This window comes from Moschus berezovskii, chromosome 15 (genome assembly GCF_049115385.1).
Source record: "Moschus berezovskii isolate FMDL1 chromosome 15, NW_MosBer_1.0, whole genome shotgun sequence".
NCBI lineage: Eukaryota > Metazoa > Chordata > Mammalia > Artiodactyla > Moschidae > Moschus > Moschus berezovskii.
In genome coordinates, this window is record NC_142474.1 from 29,223,161 (window position 1) to 29,238,893 (window position 15,733).

Here is a 15,733-nt window from a genome sequence, read left to right on the forward strand (position 1 = left end):
TTTCTGGGGCTCAAATCACAGCTAATCACAGGTGCAGCTGACAATCACAGGCACAATTAGCACTTTCCTCTAATGACAATCTCAATTAGGCAACTGCTGTGGGCCTGGGATAGGCAGTCAAAGAGGGGTGGGGCACAAACTCCTTGTAATCAGACCCCCGGGGCAAGGCCCGGGGCGTGGGGGTCATTCTGCTTAAGAGTCACCCCTCCCAGCTCCTCAAGTGGCTCAGCAGATTCTTTACTCAGCAGATAAAGAATCTGTCTGCAAGGCAAGAGACCCGAGCAGGAGATGAGGGTTATACATGGGTTTGATCCCTGGGTGGGGAAAATCCCCTGAAGGAGGAAATGGCAACCCACTCCAGTATTCTTGCCTGGGAAAGAAGGGGTTGGAGGCAGAGGCCTGGCTCTCCCCAAAGCAGAGGCCTGGCTCAAATAACCACAAAGGCCAGCCTGGGGCCTCTTGGAAGCCAGGCAGCCCCTTCTCTGACCCCAGGGCCTACCCTTGGGTCATTTTGCCAGAGAGAGGTCACTACCCTCGCCTACATGTGGACACAGGCCCAGGAGGGCAGTCAGAGCAGTCAGTTCACAGGTGAGCACTGGCAAACCCCTGGGCCTCATCTGCTCTACCAAGGAGGCCGGGTTCAGCCAGCAGTTGGGGGAAGGGGCAGACTCTGGGACCGACGTGCTGGGGGATGCACACAGGAGGCCACGGGAGGCAGTGATACAGTTAGCCCTCCATATGCCCCAGCCAAATGGCAGCCCCCCACCACAAATCCAATGCCCTCCCACAAGAAAGCTTCCTTGACAGGAGAGGAGCTTGAGCAGAGGAGGAGCCAAGGCTTGGAGAGTGACATAGAACAGGGCCAAGAGAAGAGGAGACGGCTGTGTGGGTGAGGGCAGGGTGTGGGGGGCAGGCGGTGGACTGACCCTTGTGAAGGCCCTGTTCCAGCTTGGCCCAGGCATGGGGAGGACCCGAACTCAGATCTGGCCACATGGCTGGATGCCCTGGGCCGGCAGCAGCATGGTCTGGAGCTCAGGGAAAGGTCAAGTGGTACGGACAGGGGGTGAGCAGGGCACAGTGGAAAGTGGACACCATGAGAGGAAGCAGTCACATGTCCCAGGAGGGGGTGATAAGGGACACAGCGGAGACTCAGGACTAAGTGAGAACCCCCAGGTTGATGCTGGTGGGCCCTACAGATGGACAGACTGGTGGGCAACTGCACCCCCGGGAGCTGCTTTTGGAATCCAGCAGAACCCGGTGCCCCTCCTTCTCCCCACACACACACACGCAAAGGCCCCTCCACACCCCGTCTCTCTCTGTAGAAAAGCTTTGTCTCCCAGGCCTCTCAGAGTCACGAAGGAGTGGCTCCAGCAGCTAATGAATACTACATAGTCTTAGACTCCATGCTGAAGCACGACTAAAACTGTCAGCAAAGATATGCTACACACAACTTCCACTGTGAGAATACGGCGCCCTCTGTCAACATGCAGGGCTTCCCTGATCGCTCAGCTGGTAAAGAATCCGCAAGCAATGCAGGAGATCTGGGTTGAAAAGATCCCCTGGAGAAGGGAAAGGCTACCCACTCCAGTATTCTGGCCTGGAGAATTCCATGGACGGTATAGTCCATGGGGTCACAAAAAGTGGGACATGACTGAGAAACTTTCACTTTCACTATGTCAACATACAGAAGTTACACAAGATGGACTTCACCCTTGATCCCACAGAAATGGAATAATTTTCTGACAAGTGGGGATTTGTAAGCAGCTCTTTGCAAGAAAGCCCTTTCGCCTTGTCACTTTAGAAATCTATATTGTCACTAACCTCAAATCAGGCACCCCCATGCTCTGCCACTCCAGTATTGATTTTTAAGCAGTGAGCAGCCAGACCTGAGTTCGGTAACATTTTCACTTAAGAAAAAAAATAAACTTTTACCCTGAACCCAATTTTAACTGATAAACACAGGCTGGGTACTATCTCACAAGAGCCCGGAGCACTCTCAGCTCTCCTAGGCTCTCCTGGCTATCCCTTCCTGCTCTCCCATCCTCTCTCAACCCCCAAGTGCCCTCTCCCCCAACGCATAGTCCTCCCCCATCTGCTTAGGGACATGCCCCCGGGAGCTGCCCCCATCCCAACAGCCCAGAGCCGGGTGAGGGAGGTGAAAGACGGTTCAGTTGCCACAGATCTGCCCCAGCAGGCCCGTCCACAAGAGTAGGGTGCTGCCAGCTCACTGGACCTACCCCCACGGCGCCCAGGGCAGGCCTCTCAAGCACAGCCCAGAAGCACCTCAGTCTAGGGAAGAGGGGTAGTGCATGGGCACAAGCAGAGTTCTCTCTTGACCCTCCATACAGCAGCCTGAAGCAGCCCCATCAAAGACAGAAGGGCCCCTGAGCAAGGGTGGGTAAGTAGTTCAATCAGCCCCCTTTGGAGGTGAGGCCGAGGCCCAGAGGTTCCCAGGGAGGCCCACCCTGGAATGAGAGGGCCTGAAGACCAACCTACACTCCCTGCACCTGCTACCCTGGCCAGCAGTTCCCCGGAGGCCTGGGTGGCAGTAAGCTCATCCTGAACCAGGTCCTCAGGGGTTGGATCAGAGTGGGGGACACTCTGCAGCCTGGAGTCCTCCTAAACACTGACTCACCTGGACAGCATCAGGCCAAATAAGGGTCCTCAAGGTTGACCCTGAGGAAGCAGGAGGCCCTGGATACTCACTAAAGGGGGAGGGGATGGCCGGGTGTCAGGGTCATTGCCCACAGCCTGTCATGTCCACTCCCTCCACCCTGCCTCCCAACCCACATGCTCCATCACCCCCCTCCCCAAATAATGCCCACCAACCCTGTCCCCACCCCGCCCCATCACACACACACAGCTGTCCTGACTCACATGCTGCTGAAGGACGCTGTCCGCGGTGCTGACTTTCAGCTGCCTGGCCCTGCCCCGTGTGGCCTCAGGAATTGCCCATGGGAACTTCTGCCTGTTTGGGAATAAATCATCTGCTTGGGAACTTACCTCAAAGGCAAAAACTGTGACAGAGAGAGGAGCGGTCTGGCCCTGCTGAGCTCCTGCCACGGGGACACCGCTTCTCCTGGCCCTCCCCTGCTGGGCCAGGCAGTGGGGAGAGGGCCCAGCAGCCAGGGCTCCACGTGAGCAGCCCGCCGCCTTGCACGCCTGGGAGGCTTTCGTGGTCCTCAACCCTCAGACTCCTCTATGTGCAGAGTTCCCCCTACAAGACAGTCCTTCAGTTCTCACTGTCTGCTTCCTTATGGGATTCAACAACTTCACTATAGAATGTTTATGGGTTTTACCTCGAGTTTTCCCCCTACCTGTCTCTATATCTTAGCAGGGCAGTGATCGTGGCCTTAGCAGCCAGCGTGGTCTGGCCCAGAGAAGCTGGCACCTCAGCTGACGAGACTCGCTAACCAGGCCCCACCGCCTCTCTAGGGCAGCAGCAAATGTGTAGCCAGAGCCTGGGCAGAGTCCAGTTTGGCTCCTCCTGGAGCTTCTGACCTTGGACAAGTTCCCTAAAGGTCTCTGGGCCAACACCACCTGCCCAGTGGGTGGCTGGGAAAATGAAGATGAACTGAGAGGAGATAAAGGCTAAGTGCCCAGGAGCACTTCAGAGTGCCCAGGAGCAGGCAGGCACCCAGGGGACCCACACTGCAGGGCAGGCCCCCAGGGATGAGTACTACGGTCAACAAGCAAGCAGAGTGTGCACATGTGTTTATTCACCAAACAGGCACCGTTTCCCTCCACCAACCAACAGGCAGCTGGTGTGCACTGCACCCTCGCCCTATTGACTGAGATCTCCACCCACCACTGAACACTGTAGAAGACTCTGGGGGTGACTTACGGAGGGGGTAAGAAACTTAAAGAAGCATGCTGGCCCCAGTGGCCAGGCAGGGGGTGGGAGGTGAGCACTCAGCCCCTGGAGCCAGGAGTGGGTCTATGCTGGCAGCCTGGACTTTTCCTTCCTTTTCTGGAATGGTTGCCATGGAAACTTAGAGACTGGCAGTCAAGAGCAGCTGAGGAGGAGGCATAGTTGCGCTCTAATCAGCTGGGCCTGCGGCCAGGCGGGGCCAGCTAGTCACCAGCACCCCACCTCTCCGACTCTGCAGAAAGAAAACCTGGATTCTCAGCCTCTCTTGGGAAGTTACAGGACTTCTCTCTGGGTTGGGGACCAGGCTACAGGTATGGAGGAAGCCAGGAGAGGATGCTGGACGTGAAGGGCCAGTGACTATGCCTGGAGCAATCCAGCAGGTCTTTCACATGCCCTTTGCAGGACGGTGGGTGCCAGCCCCTGCCCTGCCTCATCCTGTTAGCAGGAAGGGGGTCCCTGGTGCCCCCGGGTGGTGATCAACTACAAAGTGGTGAATAGAGATGGGCCAGGCCACTTCGGGCCTGAAGACACATCTCAGTGCATGTGTCTGCTTTCTGCCTGCTCAGCTTGGGCCCTAGGACTTCTCACATGGGAACCCAGGAGGAGGCCCGTGGGAAGGACCTTTGTAAGGTTCCAGGGCTGCTTCTTCATATTTTTTGTCTGGTGGTGGTGGTGATGAAATAAAAATTCATACTGTAAGGCAAGCAAGAAAAAGTTAAATTTTTTTCTCTGCTCTTTGACCTCCTCCTTCCCCTCTAGGGTGCATTATGAAATAATCAGATCTCTCCATCAGCAGAAATATCTGCTCAACCATAAAGATCAATTTTGCTTCTTCTGGCACTAGCCATGTAACTCCCTAGAAGATCACACTTTCTCAGTCCTTTCTCAGTCCTGGAAGGCACCCAGATGACCCACCACTCATCTTGTGTGTGCAGACATCTTTGGTGTGCATTACAGACAAGACCCCTACGTCATTTCCCTTAAAGATAAGGATTGGCAGAGAAGAGACTAACCAGATGACCTAGGGAGACACCTGGACTGCACTTCAGGGAAGTCTGCAGCTCAAACACGTACTGAAAGTCGCTCAGTCATGTCCAACTCTTTCCAACCTCATGGGCTATACGTCCATGGAATTGTCTAGGTCATAATACTGAAGTGGGTAGCCTTTCCCTTCTCCAGGGGATCTTCCCAACCCAGGGATCGAACCCAGGTCTCCCGCACTGCAGGTGGATTCTTTACCAGCTGGGCTACAAGGGAAGCCCAAGAATACTGGAGTGGGTAGCCCATCCCTTCTCCAGCAGATCTTCCCGATCAAGGAACTGAACCAGGGTCTCCTGCACTGCAGGTGGATAATTTACCAACTGAGCTATCAGGGAAGCCCTAAATGCGTACTGAGGACCTCGCCAACATCTCTAGCTGTGCCACCATACGCTGCCTGTCTGACAAGATCCCTGGTTCCTGCGTTAACAAACATGTGACTGTTGTCGCTCAGTTGCTCAGCTGTGTCTGACTTTTGGCACACCCATACACTATACAGCACACCTGGCTTCCACGGCCTTCACTATCTCCTGAAATTTGCTCAAACGCATGTCCATTGAGTCGGTGATGCCATCCAACCACCTCATCCTCTGTGCCCCGCTTCTCCTGCCCTCAATCTTTCCCAGCATCAGGGTCTTTTCCAATGAGCCAGTTGCTCGCATCAGGTGGCTAAAGTACTGGAGTTTCAGCTTCAGCATCAGTCCTTCCAGTGAATATTCAGGGTTGAGTTCCTTTAAGATTGAAAACAACAAAGGCAACTTGAAACTACTGACCAGATACACAGTGTATAAGACCAACAACTGTAATCGTGTAACTCTAGACATGGCCTGAGGAAGCAACAAGAGAGAACTGTATTCTAGACTATGACAGACTGTAAGAAGGTGGCCCAAAGGCTTGACTACTGTTAACAGGGCCTGGTCCAGTAACAGCACATAGAGTGCCAACAAAATCCTCACCTGACCAGAGAATGAGCACAGGGGGACAAACTGGTCATGAAATGCCTCCCAACTCTGCGTAGAAATTCAGGCCGAAAGGGAAGGGACTGTTCACAAAGACCCTTGACCACCACCCAGTCCCACAAGAATCAAGTTAGCAGCCACCACAGTTGCTAACCTGCAGCAAAGCCCAACAGGAATTCATGGCAAAGACCAGGGCAAGGCGCTTTGTGCTCTGGGGAAACTGGCAGGACTAGCCTGCAGGTAGTCAGATATTTTTAGGAGAGAATCTTAGGAATCCAGTTTCTTGCCTCTTCCCATACTGAGAAAAGCACTAAAATCATTACCTAGAGACCTACTCAAAGATAACAGTTACCTCCCACCAAGCTGTGTGCTTGGCTCCCTGCACCCCACGATCAAAGTCACATACACAGACTTCCCTGGTAGTACAGGGGATAAGACTCTGCCTGCCAATGCAAGGGACACAGGTTCGATCCCTGGTCTGGGAAGACTGCATGCCACAGAGCAACTAAGCCCATGGGCCACAAATACTGAGCCTATGCTCTAAAGCCATGGAGCCGCAACTACTAAAGCCCGTGCTCCAAGATGAGAAGCCACCCTAAAGAGAAGTCCAGCCCACAGGCATCAACAAAAACTCAGAGCAACCCAAATAAATGATTTTTAAAAGATCACTTATGCTGCCCCTCCCCCCGTCTCCTTGAGACATCCTCAGAGCCCTTTGAGAAGCTGCCTCCTAGGTTATAATCCGCAGATTGGCACAAAAACTTTCCATTTCTTTCTCACACTTGACCATTGTTTTCACTGCACACAGCTGCATATCCATGCTTTTTAGTAACATTTTGGTAGCTTCACTAGAGTGTTCTGGGTGCATGGAGAGGTCCTCCACTCCCACAGACCTGGGGGGCGGGCACACAGCTGCCCCTCCGGCAATCAGCTTAGTAATGGGCCCTCTGGGCTCTAAACCCAGGGCGCCAGCCAGGTTTCCGCCCCTCCCCAGGGAAGTGAAGATGGAAACCGCACTCTGAACAGGTGGGCTTCACGCCTGCCTTGGTTAACTTCTCAGCCACCCTGGGGGTGGGGGTGGGGGTGTTACTACTGTCTCTACTGTAGAGATGAACAAACTGAGGGTGAAAAGGCTGCAACCAGAGGAGGGGACGCGAGCCCCAACTCTGTGCTTGCGGAAGCAGGGGCCCAAGACCAACCTTGCCAGGAACCCAGTGAGGGCAGATGAGGTGGGGGGAGGCCTGAGTACCCCACCCCTTCTGCAGGTGCCCAAATGAGGGGCTTGGGTCTGGCGCTGGCGCTCCCCCACCTCCCTCCCTGCATGACTCCCTTCTTCCCCAGGCCCATCTCTTCCAGAAATCACTGCATGCTCTCACCCACAGTTGGCAGAGGACTCCCTCCCAAGGGGCAGGCCCTCCCCTCCTCTCAGGGGGCGGGGTGACATTGGCCCAGCTAGACTTGGGGACTGCATCTGGCTTCCCCTATGAGTTTGCCCTGGGAAGGGGAGGAGGGGAGGGAGTATGAGGGTGGGAGTGAGGAACACTTAGGTTCCCTCCAGGGTGGGGTCTGCAACATTGGGGCGGTGGGGAGGCGGGGTGAGGGGGCAGTCTTAGGTCCTTCCCTAACCTCTTGGGAGCTGGTTCTCAGGACCTGGCTGCTTCTGCAGGCCTGGTTGAATTGATAAGTGAAATTCTTGCCACCACCTTGCCCGAGCACCTCCGAAAAAGGCTCACTGCTGGGCCTTCAGGCATGGCTGGATCTAGGTGCTCCAAGAACATCACTCTTTGCCTCTGTATTGGCCTTGGTTTCAGCCATGCTCTCCAGAAACAGCAGCGAGAGCTGACTTCCTACCAGCCCTCACACATGTAGAGCTCCGTTCTGTGGACTGCCCACAGCCCTCCCCCTGCACCCCTTCCCCTCCTCCCACCTCCTCTGCTCCCCCTCCCTACATGCCCCATCTGCCCCCTCCTCACACCCTCTCTCTTTTCCTTAGCATGAGCCATCCCACCACCACTGACTGAAACCACTGCTGCCAGCACCAGCAGTCCCTCAGGGGTCGTCTCCCATCTTTAAAAGGCCCTCCTTCAGCTTCCTGCCCCTCTTCCCACACAGTCTGCTCCCAAGGTTATATACACAGCTCAACCCCCAACTCATCCTCTCTCTCCATCGTCACCCCCTACTCAGCAGCATCCCACCTGCAGGGCATCCCTGGGGGCAGGGCAGCTACTCACCACTCTCTGGTGCTCCTTGCCCCCAGCCTGATGATTAACCGTGTGCTGGCCTGAACCCTCACGTGGCACTGGTGACTCTGCAGCCACATAAATTGTGCCATGCCCCTGCCCTGGGCATCATTCCCAGACACCGTGGGCCTCCCTGGCCTTCCCTCTGCTGACTGCTCCTCACCTCAGCCCCAACACCAGCCTCTATTCACCTGAGCTAATGCCCCAGGTTACTGACCACATCCGTATAGTAAGTACCCTACTTATGAATGAGTCCCATTCCGAGAGCACATTCATAAACCCAATTTGTTCAAATTAGCCTAGGTACCCAACTAACACAATCGGCTACATAGTACTGCACTGTAATAAGTTTACAACATTTTTCACACAAAGAACACATAAAAAACAAACACAAAAAATAAAACATTTTTAATCTTACAGGACAGCACCTTGAAAGTACTACTACAGCTGGCATATAGAGGCTGACATCGAGTGAGCAAACGGGGAGAGTTACTAACTGGAGGAAGAAAAGGAAGTGGGAGATGGTGGAGCCAAAAGATCGTCAACGATAGGAGACGGAGGGTAAGTTGCAATTTCACTCACATCTGACATTGACGGAACACACATTAGCATCTTTGAAAGTTCACAACTTGAAGATTTGTACGTAGGGCACTTACTGTAGTTCATTCCTTTTACTCCTGGGTAGTACTGCATTGAGGGCTTCCCAGGGGGTGCAGTGGTAAATAATTCACCTGCCAGTGCAGTAGATATGGGTTTAATCCCTGGGTTGGGAAGATCCCCTGGAGTAGGAAATGGCAACCAACTTCAGTATTTTTGCCTGGAGCAATCCATGGACTGAGGAGCCTGGCAGGCTACATACAGTCCATGGGTCACAAAGATTCAGATATGACTGAACACACGCAAGCAGTTATTTACTTCACTGAATAAATAACCTCCGGTTTGTACGTGTTCACCTTGATGGAGTATGTTTATATTAGAAAGTGACACAGTTCCACAGGTGGTCCCGCCATGTCACACAATGACAGCACATATGAAGTTCCATCTGCCCAGGGCACCCACAATGTGATACCATCGATCTTTATAGTTTGAGCCAATGTGGGCACCTGGTGACAACCTGCTGTGGTTTTCACTTGCTCCTCTCAGATGACCAGTAATGGTGAACACCTTTCCATTCATGTATTGGCCCACTTGTCATGTCTTCTATGAAGCACCTGTCCAAGGGTCTCGCACATTTCTTACTGAGTTGTCTTTTGACTGCTCAGTTGTGGAATTCTCCTATTAATGTATTCTAGACACGAGTCCTCTGTCAGGAGTACACACCACAAATGTTTTCTGGAAGTCCCTGGCCTGGCCTCTCTCTGTCACAAGAGCACCTTTTGATGAGCAGATCTGTATTCCAATTTTCCAATCTTTTCTCTACAGTTTGTGCCTTCTGTGCCCTTAGAAATCCCTGCCCACTCCCAGGTCACAATGATCTGTGACATCTTCCTCCAGAAGCTTTGTGGTGTTAGCCCCATTTTCAGGCCTGTGATCCATCTCTAAGCGACACGTGTGGTGTGAGGGTAGAGTCAAGGTGCACATCCCCCATCAGGGATCTGGCTCACACCAGCAAAAACCTGGTGACCATAACATATGGATGTATTTCCCGACTCTATTTAGTTCATGGATCCTATCTGTCTTTACACCAATACTGTGCTGTCCTGATTATTTTCTCTCTACAGAAAGTCATGAAATCCAGGGGTGGAAATTCTCCAATTTTGTTCCAAACTGTCTTGGCTCTTCTATCCTCTGCAGCTTCTGCAATCAGACTTCAGTTTCTGTGAGAACTGCTGGGTTCTGACTGGGATGGCACTGAATCAGTCTGGACAGAACCGCTGTCTTCACAATACTGGGTCCCCTCCAAGGACTCAGTGTATTTCTCCCTTTAGGTCCTCTTTCATCTAATTTCAATGTAAAGACCTTTAACTGCATATATTCCAAGGCACCCCAATGTTTTCAGTGGTGCTGGTAATGCTCTCTTTTGCACTTTCTACCTTTCTGATCCTGGTATATGGGAATTACGTTTTATTCTGGATACTGACCTTGTAGGCTAACATCTTACCAAATACACAGCTCAGTTTCAATGTGTCTGTAGATTCTTTGGGGATTTCTGTGCCCGTGACTGTGTCGCCTAAAGTCCTGCCTTCACCTTCTTCATCTCCAAACCTCATGCCTTTCTCTCCTCTGCCTTTCTGCCCGGCTGCCACTGTAGTTCCCTGGGGGATGCACATGGTCAGAACAGACATCCTGGTCATGGTCCTGGCCCAGCCCAACAGCTGTCTAACCCAAGCCCATACAAGAATCTGAGTTGGACTTGAGACAACTGATAACGATTATGCTGAGTCACTGAGCAGCACCCAGTGCTCACAGGAGGCAGAAACACAGACACATGTGTGCCTCTGAGCTGCCGGCCACACTTCTCTCAGGGGTCATTCCTAGGTAGGTAGCGTCAGTCTGCACCTGGGTGAGGCCCTGGGCAGGACGACAGACCCAATCAGACATGCAGGTAAGCTGGAACCAAGGCTGCACCTGCAGAAACGCTAGTACTGCCGCCCTTCACTGACTGAACTATTCAGTTTATCTCAGGGCCAAGAACTTATCAATGTTCAGTTGCTCATTCACGTCCGACTCTTTGCAACCCATTGACTACAGCATGCCAGGCTTCCCTGTCCGTCACTATCTCCCGGAGTTTGCTCAACCTCATGTCCATTGAGTCCATGATGCCATCCAACCATCTCATCCTCTATTACACCCTTCACCTCCTGCTCTCAGTATTTCCCAGCCAAGAACTTAGTGAGAACAAAGTATTAGTCGTGGGGGAAGAGGCCAAGTATGATCTCAGTACTCAACCACCTCTGGCATTCTGGTGCAGAGGGAAGACTGGAAATCATGTCCTGGTGCTTCCTGCTAAGTGTTAGTCACTCAGTCCTGTCTGACTGCTTGTAACCCCATGGGCTTGTAACCCCATGGGCATGGCCAGGCTCCTCTGTCCATGGAATTCTCCAGGCAAGAATACTGGAGTGGGTAGCCATTCCCTTCTCCAGGGGATCTTCCCAACCCAGGGATCGAACCCAAGTCTCCTGCATTTCAGGCTGATTCTTTACCGTCTGAGCCACCAGGAAAGGCTCTAAAAATTCACATCTACCCTCTTTCATCGCCAGCATCACAGGTGTTATGGGCTGAACTGCCTCCCCCGCTCAAAAAGGATCGCGTTGGGGGTCCCAACGTCCCAGGAGCTCAGAACGTGACCAGGTCCTCACAGAAGCCATCAAAGCTCAAACGAGGTGACTAGGGCAGGCCCTCACCCAAACGACTGGCATCTTACCAAAGGGAGAAATTTAATCACAGAGACAGATGTGCACACAGAGAAAATGGCCCGGCAGGCAAAGAGCGACGCTTCCACAAGCCAAGGAGCGGCGGCACACTCACAACCGCCAGGAGCCGGGGAGGCCTGGGCGCGCCCTCCATACCACACTGCCCGCGCCCGGGTCTCGACCTCAGCCTCCAGCACGGAGACAACCAACCGCAGTGCTGCGCCACTGGGGAGACCGACACAACATGGGTCAGACTGAGGCTGTAACTTGACAGAAACCCACGGATCTTGAGACCCAGCAAACCAGTCAAAATCAACATGAGACATGGACGCCAACTGCCATCACACAGACGAGGCCAGCGGTGGCTCTCGCGAGACCCGTGCTGTCGTGAACTCAGCGGCCAATCCGCAGGCGGAGGAACCACAGTGCGTCAGGAACCACAGTGTGTCAAGGCCAAGCTGTCACTCACCACCAGACAGGGCGGGGCCTACAGCGACCACACCCCCACACACCAAGGTGGGTCCCACCTCGGTGGGTCCGTGTCAGGACCGGAGCCAGGACGCCCACATGTCCACACCCCCGCCTTACCTTCCCTCTCCCAGGGGCGCCCCAGGCTTCTGCACCAACAGCAGCCTGGCGTCCACGCTGCACGAGTCCATCCGTGTCTGAAGAAGAGTGGCCCGGCAGGGAACAAGGCCTGAGCTCGGCTCCTGGGCCCTCACGCAACACCGGGTCTGACTCTGGAGGCAGGTCCTGTCCTCGGAGGTGAGGCTATTTCTACCGGACTCGCTGGGTTATAGACACTGACTCCTAACAAGTGGCTCATAAAGACACACCTCAGCGGAGCCAGAGCTAAATCTCTGGCAGCAGAATCTACAACTGGAAAACTGGGAAAAATAGGCAAAACAGATACAGATAAATTTGTTTTTAATAAAGGAGTTAATTTTCTTTCAATCCTATATAAAACAATAGCAATTAAAAACTTCATTTTTGAAAGTAAAATATTTACATATGAACAAGTAACTGTGCAAAATTTACATGAAAAAATGGAAAGACAAGGATTTCCTAAAAGACAAAATAAAAGGTGTAACAGTTCTCAGGTGTCGATAAAAAATACTGATCAGCATTCAGTTCACACGCGCGAATAAAGTCTAACATGAGAATTCACACGGAGAAAGCCAAAGTATTTACAGTCATAAAAGTACTATCAATAGACAATTTAATACAATAACCTCTGAAAATATAAAGAACCAATTAGTATATTTGTAATAAAAAAATAGGTACAAAGAAGGGGCTTTTGCTCTGGACATTTGTAAAGTGGGCCCACAGCTTGCATACAGTCTCTTAGCAAAATAATTATAGTTACATAGCCATCTTCATGTTATGTGCCAAAAATTATGTACAATTACTGACAAAATACACCAACCATTTTTCAACACTTGATTCACACTGAGAAACAGTCTTTTGATGATTCTTCTCAACTTTGATTTTATTTCATCTAAGTTTTCACTTTTAGCTAAAAAACACAGTGCAAGTAAAATAGATTTATGCTGAAAAGGTTTTCATTTCTTTTAACTTTACAGCTTTACAAACAATAGCAAATAAAATGCATTTGTACAGATGCTGACCACACATTCAGAAGGAGCCGCATCACCAGGGCCCCACGAAGCAGAGAGGGATGAGCCCCGAGGCGCGGGCGGACGGTGGACTGCCTGCTCCTCGAGGATCCTGAACGGAGGGGCGGGGGAGGGAGGGAGATAAATAGTCTAAAAAATCAGTTTGCTTTGCCAACTGACTAATACAAAAATAAAATAAGTGAAATGAGGTCACTGGCTGTAGACACACACCTATGCAGTAAGCTGGGTAGAACTAAACCAAATGCACAAACGATGCAGAAACCGCTATGAGGTGACAAGAGGGCAGCTAGTTATTTGCTAAACGATTCCATCAGTTTTTATATATGGCTTGTTTGGCAAGAAGGCCACTCAATCAAAGATGAGTTAGGATTTAATTGTCCTGTAAGAGTACCCGCAGGCCTCTGTGTTCTCTGTTACAGAAACATGTTTTCCTCCGTACTGAAGAGTTGACTTAGAAACAGGAATATAAAACTGTTCCATTGTAAAGAGGTGGCTGTTTTTTAAACAATATCCCATTTGCTCATTACAAAAAGGCGTAATCTGCAAATATATAAAAAGTCCCCAGGCGTCTCTGCTAAGAGGCCGCGTCCGTGCTACTTAAGGAATGCTTTGTACAGCAACAGTGAATGGCTTGTCTCGCGTTCATTTTCTAAACAAAATATGAGGTCCCTGAGGTTGACCCGCGTGATCCTTTGCCGCGTGAACTGTCTGGGGGTTCCGACGCCGGAACTGCCTGGGACCGCCGAGCCTGGGCCCGAGCCCTGGTGATGAGAAAGGAGAAGACAGCCGAGTTAGTGGAGCGCAGAGGTGGGCAGGGCCCTCGGCGCTGGAAAGAAGGGGCAAGGCCAGGTGCTACCCCAGGACCGGAGGCCTGGGGGCAGCGCAAGGTTCCCTACAAGTGTCCCACAGAACCCGGCTATGGAGGAAGCCGGGCCTGGGCAGGCTTAGGCCAACTGCTGGAGCTGCGGTGCTCAGCCAGTCCCTAACAGAAGGAGTGAGAGCAGGGGGCACGACCCCGCGCCCACCTCCAGGCCTGGTGCGCTCAGGCACACACTGGAAGATGCTAACCCTGCGACTCCCCACAGAGCTCAGACTCTGGCCCCGGGCACAGAAGGAAAATGTGGCGGCTCCTGCCCCAAAGGGACGCAGAACAGCTCCAGGGCTCGTGGCTGGCATTGCTGGTGTCCAGGACTCAGGTGGGCTGGCACTGCACCTGTGGTGGCCATGTAACCCCCCACTTCGCCAACAAAGGCACGCTCCCAAAGCCGCAATGTCCAGGCTCGTGGGCTGGCAGGCTGGCGGTTGGTGAGCTGGGCTGCAGGACTCTTCAGTCACCTGTTGTCTGTGGCCGGGAGGGTGCTCCCCAATCCCTTGGGCTGACAGCAGCCTGCACTGCTTGGTGCCCAGTTTGGTCAGCCTGTGGGGGGATCCGGCCAAAGGTGTGAGCTCTGGCGCCTGCCTGCTTGCAGAGCTGGGGTTCTGGGTGCCTTCCTGCCGTGTCGCCGCCCCCCCAGCAGCAGCATCCATGATATCAGCACGTCTGTCACCATCTCCATCCAACACTTGTAGGCACAAACCACACAGCTCCCAACTGGACGGGTCTTGGTTTTCCGTTCAGAATGAACAGGAAGTGTCTGTATTCTGATGGTTAAAGTTGCTCATGTGTATTTCAAGTGCAAAACTTACAATGGAACTTTTACAGCGTTTTCTCAAAGTTTAGGAAGGTGGGAGCCAGGAGTCCTGTGATGCTGGAGGAGGCCGCAGTGCAGCAAGCGGCCAGCAGGTGGCAGGCGAGGCATCCCATGTGTCTTCTGTTAATTTACGAGTTCCTTACACCTCCCCCTTCAGAACCTTAATCACCGGTCCCTTCTCCAGACAAGTCCTCTGGTGACTACTTGTCCGTGTCTGAAACAACTACTTAGGTTTTCTTGCCAGTTTTCCCTGAGTCTCTGTAACAGCCCTATAGGAGCATTTTGGGTACAAAACAAACAGCGCCCCTAAAAAGGTGGTGATGAAAACACACAGCCGAGAGGAACCAGGAAAACGGGAGCTGGCCTGCGCCCGGGGCCCTGTGGGTCTGCACCCTCAACATGGGGGAGCCTGCAGAGGCCAGTGTCTGCAGAGACAGCTGCGAGGGGCAGACAGGGCACCACCTGACCTCGAGGCTCATGGAGGATAAAGCTCTACCTAAACCATGGGTCAGGTGTCTACTGTGACACTTGCTACCGTTCTGGACCATGTTTGATGCTCTTACTTTCAAAATAGTTCAACGACCAAAACCAAGCTCACTTCAGGCACATAATGTAAAGGATGCTGAAACTCAGAAATCAAGGTAAATCATGTTTTAATGAAATCTTTTTTAGAAGTCAAAAGTGGCTCCAAACAAGACAAGCAGGCGTTAGCACAGCCCACAGAGGGACTCCAGGGCCGTGGCCATACTGGCCACACTCATCATGTCTCAGGCTCCAGTGGTCACAAGGTGGCCACATGTCACTCTTTCGTGGACTTTAACAAGAAGCCTGTGCTCAGAGGTCTTCTACCTGACACTAAATGTCATCCTATGTCATGGGGTGAGTGCCAGTCTGTGACCGACTGGCTCTGGGGTGTCCTGGCCACAGAAGGTGGTCACAGGAAC

The 15,733-nt window shown here is 52.6% G+C and overlaps 1 protein-coding gene across 3 annotated transcripts in view; it reads right to left on the minus strand.

The window, feature by feature from the left end:
- Positions 1 to 12,663: 12,663 nt before the first annotated feature.
- The window catches only part of TAF4 (TATA-box binding protein associated factor 4), a 62,011-nt gene continuing 58,941 nt past the window's right edge, over positions 12,664 to 15,733 (minus strand). For all 3 annotated transcript variants that reach the window (XM_088843912.1, XM_088843911.1, XM_055433931.2), the window contains one exon: positions 12,664 to 13,859. In XM_088843912.1, coding sequence (XP_088700038.1) covers positions 13,692 to 13,859 — 168 coding nt within the window. In that variant the 3' untranslated portion in view covers positions 12,664 to 13,691. The remainder of the gene's footprint in view (positions 13,860 to 15,733) is intronic.